At 26.9% G+C, this 14,427-nt stretch overlaps 1 protein-coding gene across 11 annotated transcripts in view; it reads left to right on the forward strand.

Moving 5' to 3' along the window:
* Nucleotides 1-14,427, forward strand: part of nrm (neuromusculin) — an 837,985-nt gene that overhangs the window by 749,453 nt on the left and 74,105 nt on the right. For all 11 annotated transcript variants that reach the window (XR_012722287.1, XM_075308260.1, XM_075308254.1 and 8 more), the window contains 3 exons: nucleotides 11,751-11,929; nucleotides 11,998-12,173; nucleotides 12,348-12,479. Coding sequence is in view for 10 of the 11 variants with exons in the window: in XM_075308260.1 (XP_075164375.1) it covers nucleotides 11,751-11,929; nucleotides 11,998-12,173; nucleotides 12,348-12,479 (487 nt within the window). In the remaining variant the exon portion in view is untranslated. The remainder of the gene's footprint in view (nucleotides 1-11,750; nucleotides 11,930-11,997; nucleotides 12,174-12,347; nucleotides 12,480-14,427) is intronic.

Genomic DNA, 14,427 nt, shown 5'->3' on the forward strand with positions numbered 1-14,427 from the left:
ATAAAGCCTTGGATTTTTAGCTTTAGCTTTTTGAGGGTGAGGGTATGAAAATGCTGTATGCACCTGACAGTGCTTCCATCCGTGTGCCGGACTCCCTCGGGGTACGATTACCTACTCGCAACCGCTTTCGCATTACTTCGAGGTGGTCCCCACGTTGTCCGAAACCATTCTAGTCCTTCTAGTCCAGAGAAATACATCTTCTATGTCACTTAGGACATCAATTCTTGGTACTTACGACAACATTTTTTTCAGTGCACCCATATTTTGTATGTACATGGTAGGCACTATATGTTTGTATAACTTATATGTCATTTTTTTGAAGTATTTGTCATACTCATGAACACACACACACACATGTGAATGTGTGTATCAGAGCCCATCCTTCATCCAGTTGTTATCTCATCCACATACACCGCCATCACTAAATTACTTTGTCATACAATCTCACCCAGTCAGTGACTGCGTTACGCCATCCATCCTTCTAGCCTTCTGTCATTCGCATTCTTCGGCTTAAAATATGCCAACTATGAGCGAAACGTTGATCATCGTATGCGTGAATAGAAAAGTCCTTCTACGTAAAAAAATCTTGGTGAGTGTTCTTGGATACTTGGACATGGTTGCCACAGCTGGTAGAATTCTACCCAAAATGGTAGATGTTAGATGTACTCCACAAATTTCCTATAGAAATAACATAGAAATAACATTTTGACAAAATTTTCTATAGAAATAAAATGTTGACAAAATTCTCTATAGAAATAACATCTCGACAAAATTCTCTATAGAAATAAAATTTTGACAAAATTTTCTATAGAACTAAAATTTTGACACAATTTTCTACAGAAATAAAATTTTGACAAAATTTTCTATACAAATAAAATAAAAAAAAAAATTATAAAAAAATAAAATTTTGACAAAATTTTTTATAGACTTAAAATTTTGACAAAATTTTCTGTAGACATAAATTTTTCACAACATTTTCCATAGGAATACAATTTTGAAAAAATTTTCTATAGAAATAAAATTCACAAAATTCTTTATAGGAATAAAATTTTGACAAAATTTTCTATAAAAATTAAAATTTTGACAAATTTTTCTATAGAAATAAAATTTCGACAAAATTTACTATTGAAATAAAATTTTGACAAAATTTTCTAAAGAAATAAAATTTTGACAAACTTTTCTATAGAAATAAAATTTTGACAAAATTTTCTATAGAAACAAAATTTTGATAAATTTTTCTATAGAAATAAAATTTCGACAAAATTTTCTATAGAAATAAAATTTTGACAAAATTTTCTATAGACACAAAATTTTGACAAATTTTTCTATAGAAATAAAATTTTGATCAAATTTTTCAATAGAAATAAAATTTTGCTGAAATTTTCTATTAAAATAAAATTTTGACAAAATTTTCTATAGAAATAAAATTTTGATCAAATTTTTCAATAGAAATAAAATTTTGAAAAAATTTTCTATACAAATAAAATTTTGAAAAAATTTGTATAGAAATGAAATTTTACAGAAATTTCTATAGAAATAGAATTGTGACAAAATTTTCCATAGAAATAATATTTTGACAAAATTTTCCATAGAAATAAAATGTTGACAAAATTTTCTATAGAAATAAAATTTTGACAAAATTTTCAATAGAAGTAAAATTTTGAAAAAAAAAATTACAAAATTTTCTATAGAAATAACAAAATTTTCCATAGCAATAAAATTTTGACAACATTTTCTATAGAAATAAAATTTTGACAAAATTTTCTATAGAAATAAAATTTTGACAAAATTTTCTATAGAAATAAAATTTTGACAAAAATTTCTGTAGAAATAAAATTTTGACAAAATTTTCTATAGAAATAAAATTTTGACAAAATTTTCTATAGAAATAAAATTTTGACAAAATTTTCTATAGAAATAAAATTTTGACAAAATTTTCTATAGGAATAAAATTTTGACAAAATTTTCTATAGAAATAAAATTTTGACAAAATTTTCCATAGAAATAAAATTTTGACAAAATTGTTTATAGAAACAAAATTTTGATAAAATTTTCTTTTGAAATAAAATTTTGACAAAATTTTCTATAGAAATAATGTTTTGAAAAAAATTTCTCTAGAAATAAAGTTTTGACAAAATTTTCTATAGAAATGAAATTTGTCATAAAATACTGAGAAAATTTTCTATTAAAACAAAATTTTTAATAGAAATTAAATTTTGAAAAATACGATTTTTTTGTAAAGATTTGTTGGTAAAATTTTCTCCACATTTTGTTAGATTATTTTTGGCTCGAGTGGCAACCGTATACTTGGCTAGAGGTTAATATGAGCTTTAGTGATGTTTTGAAGGAATTGCTGTCTCTGTAAACCAGTGCCCCACAAAAAAAAAAAAACTGAATTCAAGAATGGAAATGAAATTAAATATCACAGTGGACAGAATAGTCAAAGTGAGCCTGAATCAAATCGGACTGTCATTTTAACCTACCCCCGTAAAATACTTTAAAGCCGAAATTATTCATTCTTCTACAAAAAATTGAGAATTTAAAAATCTTAAAATTTTTGCAGAGATTCGCAATATATTGAAAAAGTTTTACGATGTAAAATTTCCCACAATTTTAAAAGGGCAGAAGAATCCACGTTTTGAGTCAACTCTTATGTCGATATTTCGTTTTATGTGGGCTGGTTTGACAAATGCAAACTAATTTTGTGTCTCTCTGTTGAATATATTGTTTAGTTTTGTTAGGCTAAATTTCGTTCGATATTTCTCTTTAGAAATGGCGGTAAACCTGCTTGATTTTCTCTAGAAGTTCCTAGGGGAGCTGTTGTATACTATTAGGCGTTGACATTGACGGCCAATAAGGTTTTGCTCTGTGTTTTGTGGCAGTGGCGGAAAATTATCTTTTATGAGCAGCTTCCATACCGCGAACCCCTTATACCAAAATATAATATTGTGGTGAAGCCAATGAAGCCAATTCATTTGCGTAATAGAAGAATGCGAATTGTGCTTAGCGTGGAAGATGAATTTGTCTGATATAAAGTGATTTGACTTAAAATTGGTTGTCTTCACATCAAATAAAAATTGGTTTTAATAATTCTAAAAAATTCTTTAAAATTAATGAAATAAACTTGTTGACTTTTTGTAACTCGACTACAAAGCAAAAAAGTTTTCAAAACTAGGAGAAAACATTTCTATCCTCTATTTCTATTATTTTAAAGATGTTTTTAATTGAAACATATCAAAGACAAAATCTTTGAACAGGACGTGCTGTGTTTCAGTGCATCCAGATTTGGCTACACTAGGACAAAGCCAGGCCATACACACCCTTTAAAGTTCCCGGAGTTTAGTTGTGGGGTTCTGGACTTTGGTCCTTGGCTAATGAAAAATTTGCTTGAAGAGAGACTTGTAAAAATTTACGGTCTCCATTTTTGTCCAATAGAACTTCCACCCAGTTTTGGTCAATGGGAGGTGTTGGACTTCGTTCCCAACCATGGCTGTTGAAAAAATCGCTTCAAGAGAGGCCTGCCTTGCTCCATTGGAATAAAGCCAGGCCACACAGTTTGGTTGTCAGTTGCTGGAATTTTGTCCTATCCATGGCTCATGAAAAATTCGCTAAAAAAAAGGCTGAACTCTTTCAATTTTTCGCCAATAGAACTTGCAAAACAGAGGCTTAATAAAATTAGCTTAGAAATTGCTACCAGTTAAAGTGGCCTACAAATACCAAAAATTATAAAATTTTTATTCAAAAAAATTACAAATTTTTCTCCATAACGATAAAATGGTAAAACCGACTCTAACATGGATAATGAACCAAATCTAAATCGCAATTTACATTCCAAATCGCGTTTCCATACAATTCGCCACTTAAAGTGTTAGTGTGATAAATAAAAAAATCAGTAATTCAATTCAATGGCCTGCTTTTGAACCTGTATTGCTAATTTCCACAAACATGAAAGACATGAAATCCAAATTCTTTAACAATTATCTGATAATAGTTATGACATTTTTGTTTTGTGATATTATAGTCATTACTGTCATTAAACCATTATTGTTGTCAACTATAAAGGTCTTAACAAGTTTAAAACTTACATTGTGTATAACCTAAAAATACTCGTTATCCTGGCTTTGCAAAAATGTATATGTGTGTGTGTGTGCGTACTAAACACTTTGTTGCTTAATTATATCCTTACAAATGGTAGAAGCCCAAAAACGATAAAAATAAACAAAACTAAGCTATGAACTTTGTCCAACTGTTTGCAATAGCTGCTTGAGTTTGAGACCTTTTTGGGGGGATGTTCCCTTCATAGCAGTTAACTGGCCCAAGCATAACTTTTCAATAAAAATTTCAGTGACCTTTATTGAAATAAAAATTAAGCAATAATTATGGTAAGGGAATTACTTTGTTTCATACCCTCTGTGACTCGGTACGATTACTTGTGAACCACTGCAAGTTGCGTAAAGCATCATGCAGTCATTTTGGGCTAACGAGGCCAATAACAATGGCCAAGCAAATGGCCAAATGGCAGTATAAAGTGCTAACAGAAATGTATAACGTCATTGAGAGTTGCCTTTTGCCAACTGATGAACTCCGAACCCATTATCTTAATACATTTAATGGCAATACATAATAATACTATTAAAAACTGAAGTATACTTTTCGGTGTGCAACAGAGAGAATTAACGAGAGAGAGAGAGAGCGAGAGAAAACACAAACCTCTGCTCACCGGAGGAAGGGAAAGGCCAGGAAATGAAAGGAAGCGAATGGTAGAGTAGTAAACCAGTAAAAGCAAAAGGAAAATATTTTAATACTTTTCCGTTTGCTATTAAATGTACATCCCGTACATTTAAGCCATGGAAATGGCATAAAAAACAATATCCAGACGAAACAAAAAAATAATATCCTTGCATTCATTGCCCACTGAATGAAAACAACTTGTAAGGATAGGTGGCGTAAATTATACTGGCCCCCCCAAAAAAAACATAAAAGCAAAAATCGCCATAAAAAATTACAATAAAATTCGATTGTAATGAGATTGCAATGGTTGGCTGGCTATTAGGTTGACTGAGTTCTTGGGCTAACTCGACCCGTGTATGACTGTTTGGTCTCTCTTGGGTAAAAAGGCTTTTGCTTGGTTTATATAGCCAGAGGTAATGTTTGAAAAGTAAGCTGTAACAAGCATAGATCTTCGTTTATATATTTTTTTTTTTTTTTGAAAATTTTATATGAGGCATTCCTAACTAAAATGGAAAGTTTGCCAGGGTTTTTAAAGCGTTAATATGCCTGTGGGAATTTTTGAAAATATTTGAGATCAATCATTTCAGACAAGGTTTGGAATGCATTAAAAATTATAAAAATTATTTATATGACAAAATATGAAAATCTGATTAATTCACACCTTATAAAGTGATGGAAATTTAGTGCAACGGCTGTTGAAATGGTGGACATCCGTCTTATGACAAGCACATGTTAAATTCATCACTTCTGTGGCAATTTTGCACCGCTTCCAGATCCAAAAAGAACATTTTCACTACTTTTTTGGCGATGCTTTTTTAGCTGGAATCTGTACTGCCTGAAAATATGCAAATATTTGCTGTAAATATACAATTGCGCGTTTTTATTGGAGAAAGTAAAATTTTTCATACCAACTACTGGTATCTTGTCATTTAAAATGCCATATATTTCCTGTTTTCTTTATTCTTCCTTGCAGACTATTTGGACTTTTCTTCTCAATAATTCCCTCATTTTGTTGAATCTTAGCTCAGCACAGACATACTTTTCTATAGAAATAAAATTTTGGCAAAATTTTCTATAAGAATAAAATTTTGGCAAAATTTTCTATAGAAATACAATTTTGGAAAAATTTTCTATAAGAATAAAATTTTGGCAAAATTTTCTATAGAAAGAAAATTTTGACAAAATTTTCAATAGGAACAAAATTTTGGCAAAATTTTCTATAGAAAGAAAATTTTGACAAAATTTTCTATAAAAATTTTCTGTATCTGTATCGCCTGAAAATATGAAAATATTTGCAGTAGATTTACTGGATTACTGAACTCTTAATTGTAAAGAAATATTTTGAATGAAATGGAGATAAAGTGGTTTGTCACTACTTCTAAAGCGACTATGCGTTTATTTCTCAGCCTGTACCGCCTAAAAATATGCTAATAAAATTTTTTGCATTAGGTATACCAAGTTGATCCGTTGAATTCTCAATCAAACAGCTAGGAGGACAAAATATTTTTAGTCTACTTCAGTAATTTTATATTTCTATACAAGGATATTTTATTTGTATCTTTTTGGGCCACTTTTTTAAAATTATTTTATTGCAAATGACACTTTTTGTGCCACTTTTTAAAAGTCCTCAGCGGTGGAGCAGCCGCATTTAAATATAAAAGTGACACCAAAGTGTCTAACTGAGTCAATCAAATTTCCAAATTCCTCCGTCATCGCTGTCCAAGAAAATTTTAAAAATATGTGCCCACTTCGACTAAAATGATACAAAGGACCACACACAGAAAAAAAAATATTTTTTGTCTTCAGTCACGAAATAATTTGATCCAATTAATTTTAAATTGAAATGTCTTCAATCACAGAAATGACAGTATCATTTAACAAAGTCAATTAAAAAATTAATTCATCGAATTAATTTTTTTGATTGATTATTAATTAAATTACATTTTTTTAACCAATTAAATTGTTAATTAACTATTTTTTTTAATTCAGTTAATTTTGTAATTGAAAAAATTTTGGTGATATAATGATTCTCTACAATCTTCTATTGGAAATATTTTGTTCAATTTTTCGGAATATTAAAAATTAACTAATGACCAACTAATTGAACCAAAAATAGCTACTTACCTTAAACCTCTTTAAAACACTGAGTCGTTTGATACTCGTAACCACCTCAAGCTCCATATATGCTTGTCTGTCTGATATGGAAATACCTGAAAGCAATCAGAAAAATACCAAATATCATTACGTTTTGTTGTTATAGCTAAATAATTTCACTTGGAATAACCCATATATGCTCCCATGATAATATATGCGTGTAAAAGTGGTGTGAGGTCATTAACTTTCGAGCAATTCGGCTTATTGCATTGCGATAATTAAAATTAATTACACTCATACAATCAACCGGTCCGGATTTATAACATTGGCAAATGGTTCAAGGACAGTGGGTAGAAAATGGAAAATACAAATTTTATAATGGAGAATGGGAAATAAATTACAAGGCAATCAAAAGCTTAGATATGCATCCTTGCTATGGTATTTCCAACTTGTACATAATTTTAAAAAAAATCAACGTGCCCCCAAAAGTATGTAAAAAATTTTTAAATTTTTTTTATTTTCCAAAATTTCTTTAAAAAAACTTATGGTATTTCCAAATTATGTATAATAAAAAATTTAAATGTGGCCCCCTAAATATGTAAAAATGTTCCCTTTTTCATACAATTTCTTGTGCCCCCAAAGTATGCAAAAACTTTCGAAATGTTGCCTTATTTTCCATAATTTATTTAAAAAACATGGTATTCCCAAATTAATTTAAAATGTGCCCCCAAAAGTATGCAAAAAATTTTGAAATTTTTCCTTATTTCCGAAAATATCTAAGAAACAAAACATTCCCACTGTGCCTTCTTCTCCTCCACCCCATTTTTATCTAAAGAGCAAATAACTCTGTGTTATACAGTTGTTGGTGTGTGAACACCATACCGTACATGTGAATTCTGGTTGAATTTTCATTTAAAGCCGCAGCGGCAACTGTAGACAAGTATCCTTGTTCTTGTTCGTGGTAACGTTGCAATAGCCACGCCAAGCCCCTAACCAAACAAATGTGTTGAGTTGTTGAACATGGGAATTAAAAGTGAATATGTTTGAGAAATATTTTTGGTGAATGTACATAACCGGGGCTGGGAAAATTTGGCTTCCATCTATAGCAAGATCCACAAACCATAATTCATTTGTTTTTTAAGCTATGAGTAAAATTTGCGGTGTAAAGGTCAACACACTTCTTCCTTGTCTACAGATGATTGTGGGATCAATCTCAGCCTAGGAAAATACATTCATTACTGTTTAAGTAAATTCTCCTCAATACAAAATATTGAGTAATCGCGAATTTGGGTATTATCTACTTTCGTATATTTACTTTAAACTATCTATGGTCCTTCAGTCATTTCCCACCATTAAATTATGTAAACCCGATTGCCATAACTTGATCACCATCATTGATGACCTCATCAATTCCCATAAATAATATTTGTCGTGCAGGTATTGTAAACATAAATGAGTATGATGTTGTTCATAAAGTCAATTTGCCTATAAATATACCACAAAAAATATGCTACATCCTCCATGTAAACATTTGTACCCAGTGGCGATAATATGTACAAATACTGATACTGGAATTTATACATGAGCTGACAAGAAGGAATTTTAATTCATTTCTTTTTAAAAACGTTGACATTCCTCAAATGAGCCAAGAGCCAAATATCATCAGAATGCACTGTTAAGTCATTGTACCACTTTATTGGAGAAAGTAATGTTTTTCATTCCAGCTAATTGTACCTTATCGTTTAAAAATTTTGACAACATTTTCTCTAGAAATAAAAATTTTGACAAAATGTTCTATAGACATAAAATTTTGACAAAATTTTCCATAGAAATAACATTTTCACAAAATTTTCTATACAAATAAAATTTTGAATAAATTTTGACAAATTTAAAAAAAAAAAAAAATTTTGGCAAAATTTTGTACAGAAAAAAAATTTTGACAAAATTTCCTACAGAAATGCATTTGTAAAAAAAATTTATTTAAAATAAAGTTTTTACAGAATTTTCTACTTTAATAAAATTTTGACAAAATTTCCTACGGAAATAAAGAAAAAAATTGACCAAATTTTTTATTGAAGTAAATGTTTGACAACATTTTCTATTGAAATAAAATTTTGGCAAAATTTTCTATAGAAATAAAATTTTCACAAAAATTTCTATAGAAATAACATTTTCACAAAATTTTCAATAGAAATAAAATTTGAAAAAAAATTGTATAGAAATAAAATTTTGACAAAATTTTCTATAGAAATAAAATCTTTACAAAATTTTCTATAAAAATAAAATTTAAACAAAATTTTCTATAGAAATAAAAATTTGACAAAATTTTCTGTAGAAATAAAATTTGGAAAAAATGTATAGAAATAAAATTTTGACAAAATTTTCTGTAGAAATAAAATTTGGAAAAAATGTATAGAAATAAAATTTTGACAAAATTTTCTGTAGAAATAAAATTTGGAAAAAATGTATAGAAATAAAATTTTGACAAAATATTCTAAAAAAAATAAAATTTTGGCAAAATTTTGACAAAATTTCCTACAGAAATGCATTTTTAATCAAATTTTTAATAGAAAAAAAATTTTTATAGAATTTTCTACTCTAATAAAATTTCTACAAAATTTCCTATGGAAAGAAAAAAAATGAAGAAATTTTCTATTAAAGTAAAATTTTGACAAAATTTTCTATTGAAATAAAATTTTGACAAAATTTTCTATAGAAATAAAAATGTTGACAAAATTTTCTGTAGAAATAAAACTTGGAAAAAATGTATAGAAATAAAATTTTGACAAAATTTGCTAAACAAAATAAAATTTTGTCAAAACTTCCTACAGAAATGCATTTTTAATCACATTTTTAATAGAAAAAAAGTTTTTATAGAATTTTCTACTCTAATAATTTTTTACAAAATTTCCTATGGAAATAAAAAAATGAAAAAATTTTCTATTGAAGTAAAATTTTGACAAAATTTTCTATTGAAGTAAAATTTTGACAAAATTTTCTATTGAAGTAAAATTTTGACAAAATTATCTATTGAAATAAAATTTTGACAAAATTTTCTATAGAAATAAAATGTTCACAAAAATTTCTATAGAAATAAAATTTGGAAAAAAAATTGCATAGAAATAAAATGTTGACACAATTTTCTATAGAAATAAAATTTTGGCAAAATTTTGTACAGAAACAAATTTTTGACAAAATTTTCTATAGAAATAATTTTTTAACAAAATTTTTAATAGAAATAAAATTTTGACAAAATTTTCTATTGAAGTAAAATTTTGACAAAATTTTCTATTGAAATAAAATTTTTACAAAATTTTCTTAAAAATAAAAAAATGTTCACAAAAATTTCTATAGAAATAAAATTTGGAAAAAAATGTATAGAAATAAAATTTAAACAAAATTTTCTATAGAAATAAAAATTTGACAAAATTTTCTGTAGAAATAAAATTTGGAAAAAAATGTATAGAAATAAAATTTTGACAAAATTTTCTAAACAAAATAAAATTTTGTCAAAACTTCCTACAGAAATGCATTTTTAAACAAATTTTTAATAGAAAAAAAGTTGTTATAGTATTTTCTACTCTACTAAAATTTTGACAAAATTTCCTATGGAAATAAAAAACTTTACAAAATCTTCTATTGAAGTAAAATTTTGACAAAATTTTGTATTGAAATAAAATTTTGACAAAATTTTCTATAGAAATAAAATTTTCACAAAAATTTCTATAGAAATAAAATTTTGACAGAATTTTCTATTGAAGTAAAATTTTGACAAAATTTTGTATTGAAGTAAAATTTAGACAAAATTTTCTATAGAAATAAAATTTTCACAAAAATTTCTATAGAAATAAAATTTTCACAAAATGTTCTATAGAAATAAAATTTGGAAAAAAAATTGTATAGAAATAAAATTTTGACAAAATTTTCTATAGAAATAAAATTTTGTACAGAAATAAATTTTCTATAGAAATAAATTTTTAACAAAATTTTTAATAGAAATAAAGTTTTGGCAGAATTTTCTACTAATTTGGAAAAAAAATTGTATAGAAATAAAATTTTGACAAAATTTCCTATGGAAATAAAAAATATTTGATAAAATTTTCTATTGAAGTAAAATATTGACAAAATTTTCTATTGAAGTAAAATTTTGACAAAATGTTCTATAGAAATAATTTATTGACAAAATTTTCTATAGAAATATTTTTTTAAAATTTACGCCACTGGCTAGATATGACTATACTAGTCTATGGGTGTATTTCTCGATTTTTTTTTTGTGGATGGCTTGATTACTTTTTGTATCCAATTTGTTTTGCATTCTCCATGGGCTGATGAATATTTTTGCTACCGATTTACTAAGGCAATGGTATCGGAAAACAATTGCAAAACCAAAGGAAGTTTGTATCCTTCCGCCCTCAAATTTATCGATACATACAAGCCAACCAACCGAGATAGAGAGCGAGAGAGATAGTCCACCTCTAGGACTGAGTGTAAACGTGTGTTATTTCATGAGGTTATAAATGATGGCGATTGGGAATATTTCACATAACATTCTCGTTTCCTCAGTTCTTGTTGGTTTTATTTTTAAGAATTTAAATTAAATTTTTTGTAGCCTTTTGTATGGGTTTAACGGCAATATATCAGCCAATACAAAAAACAAAAACAAAACTCAACGCCTCTGAGGACCACAATGACAATAGCAAAGGGTTATATATAAATGTGTTAATTAACACAAGAACATGATGTATTGGGTGGGCAAACAGTTTCCGGCTATGTATTTGATCTTTTTTCCAGCCCAAAAGTATGCAATGAATATTTCATAAATATTAAACATTTTTTTTATTTAATTAAAAAAGGAAAACGTGAAAATATTGATACCGTTTTTATTAATGTTCCATTTTTTGCAAATTCTTTTGTCTTTTTTTCAGGTACCGCAATGGTGTTAGCCTTAATGTAAGCGATGACCACTACAAAGGTGGCAATTCGGAACACGTGGCCTTGTCCATACGTCATGCCGTTAAGGAGGATATTGGCAATTACACTTGTGAATTGACAAATGAAGCTGGCCAAGGAACTTCCGAAGACCAAATCAACTTGGATGTTCTTTGTAAGTTTGATGGGACACATGATTGACATCAATGCTAAGAGGTCTTTGTTGTTGTATTCATCTTTCAGATGTTCCCACTGTGGAAGTTTTGATGACGCCCGTAGACTCGGTCAAGGAGAGCGAGGAAGCAAATGTTACATTGATATGTAAAATTATCGATGCCAATCCCCCAACTTTGACTAAAGTTCGTTGGTATGCCAATTCCACATTGCTTAAGGAACTGCCGGATTGTGAAGAGACCAAAGTAAGTGTTCAGTGTTCTAGTTTCGTTCTTTTCTTGTTTTTATTTGACATTCGCCTTGAAGCTTCTTGGGATTTTTTTGTTTGCTTTATGTGTTTTTTGTGATAGCTTAAAGTCATGTCGTAATTTTTTTCTCTTTCTTCTGTTTCATTTTCTTTTGTTTCTGACAATTTGTAGGAGGATTTGTGTCACATTGATCCCAGTAAATTGCTATTGGAAAGTATTGGACGTGGCTTTTTCTATAATTATTCCTGTGAGGGCTATAATGATGCCGGTTGGGGACCGCGCAGTGATGATAAGGAATTGTTGGTATGTAATCTTATTTTTATTGTCTAACATTGGCCCATCATAAAGGAAGGAGGTCATATGAAAATATAATATTTAGCCTACTGGCATAATGTGTCCGTACCACAAGGTTTGTTTTATGAAAAACAAATACAAGCTTCTAACTACCACAAATATTGTGAATATTAAATGGACAAAAAAATTTTAGAGAAACCGAGAAAAAATTATAAACTAACAGTGGACGGTCACTTTGGGAGAATAGAAATGTTAGCTCTTAAAAAAAACAAGTGAACCCACCCACGGAAAACATCATAATCCGATACCGATCGCGATCAATTTAACTACGGTGAGATGTGACCATGGTTGCCACACGAGCCAAAAATATTTTGAGAAAACTTTACCAAATCTACAAATAAAAAATCTTATTTTGCAAATTTTTTTTCTATAGAATATTATATTATATACTATAGAATTTTGTCAAAATTTTATTTCTATAGAATATTTTGTCAAAATTTTACTTCTATAGAATATTTTCTCAAAATTTTCATTCTATAGATAATTTTTTCATAACTTTATTTCTGTAGAAAATTTTGTAAAGTTTTTTTTTCTATAGAAAATTTTCTCCAAATTGTGTTTCTATATTATGTTTTCTCAAATTCCATAGAAAATTTTGTCAAGATTGTATTTTTATAGAACATTTTTTCATTTTATTTCTATAGATCATTTTCCCAAACTTTATTTTTATAGAAAGTTCTCTCAAAATTTTATTTCTATAGAAATTTTATTTCTATAGAAATTTTTATTTCTATATAGAAAATTTTGCCAAAATTTATTCTATAGAAAATTTTGTCAAAATTTTATTTCTATAGAAAATGTTGTGTACATTTTATTTTTATGGAATATTTTGTCAAAATTTTCTTTCTATAGAAAATCTTGTCAACATTTTATCTCTATAGAATATTTTGTCTAAATTTTATTTCTATAGAACATTTTCTGAAAAGTTTCATTCTATAGATAATTTTTTCATAATTTTATTTCTGTAGAAAATTTTGTAAATTTTTTTGTTTCTATAGATCATTTCCCCAAATTTTATTTTTATAGAAAGTTTTCGCAAAATTTTATTTCTATAGATATTTTTTTTTCTATAGAAAATTTTATTTCTATAGAAAATTTTGTCAAAATTTTATTTCTATATAAATGTTGTCTACATTTTATTTCTATAGAATATTTTGTCAAAAATTTCTTTCTATAGAAATTTTGTCAACATTTTATCTCTATAGAATATTTTGTCAAAATTTTATTTCTATAGAAATTGTCTCTAAATCTGCATTCTATAGATAATTTTTTCAAAAAATTTTATTTCTATATTACGTTTTCTCAAAATGTTATTTCTATAGAAAATTTTGTCAAGATAGTATTTCTATAGATCATTTGCCCAAATTTTATTTTTATAGAAAGTTTTCTCAAAATTTTATTTCTATAGAAATTTTATTTCTATAGAAAATTTTGTCAAAATTTTATTTCCCTAGAAAATTTTGCCAAATATTATTTCTATATAAAATTTTGTTAAAATTTTATTTCTATAGAAAATTTTGTTAAAATTTTATTTCTATAGAAAATTTTGTAAAAATTTTATTTCTACAGAAAATTTTTTTCAAAATTTTATTTCCACAGAAAATTTTTTCAAAATTTTATTTTTATAGAAAATTTTGTCAAAAATTATATTTCTATGGAACACTTCCTCAAAAATTTATTTCTATATAAATTTTTTCAAAATTTTATTTTTATAGAAAATTTTTGCAAAATTTTATTTCCCTAGAAAATTTTGCCAAATATTATTGCTATAGAAAATTTTATTTCTATAGAAAATTTTATTTCTATAGAAAATTTTGTAAAAATTTTATTTCTATAGAAAATTTTTTCAAAATTTTATTTCCACAGAAAATTTTTTCAAAATTTAATTTTTATAGAA

The sequence above is a fragment of the Haematobia irritans genome, chromosome 4 (genome assembly GCF_050003625.1).
Source record: "Haematobia irritans isolate KBUSLIRL chromosome 4, ASM5000362v1, whole genome shotgun sequence".
Lineage (NCBI taxonomy): Eukaryota > Metazoa > Arthropoda > Insecta > Diptera > Muscidae > Haematobia > Haematobia irritans.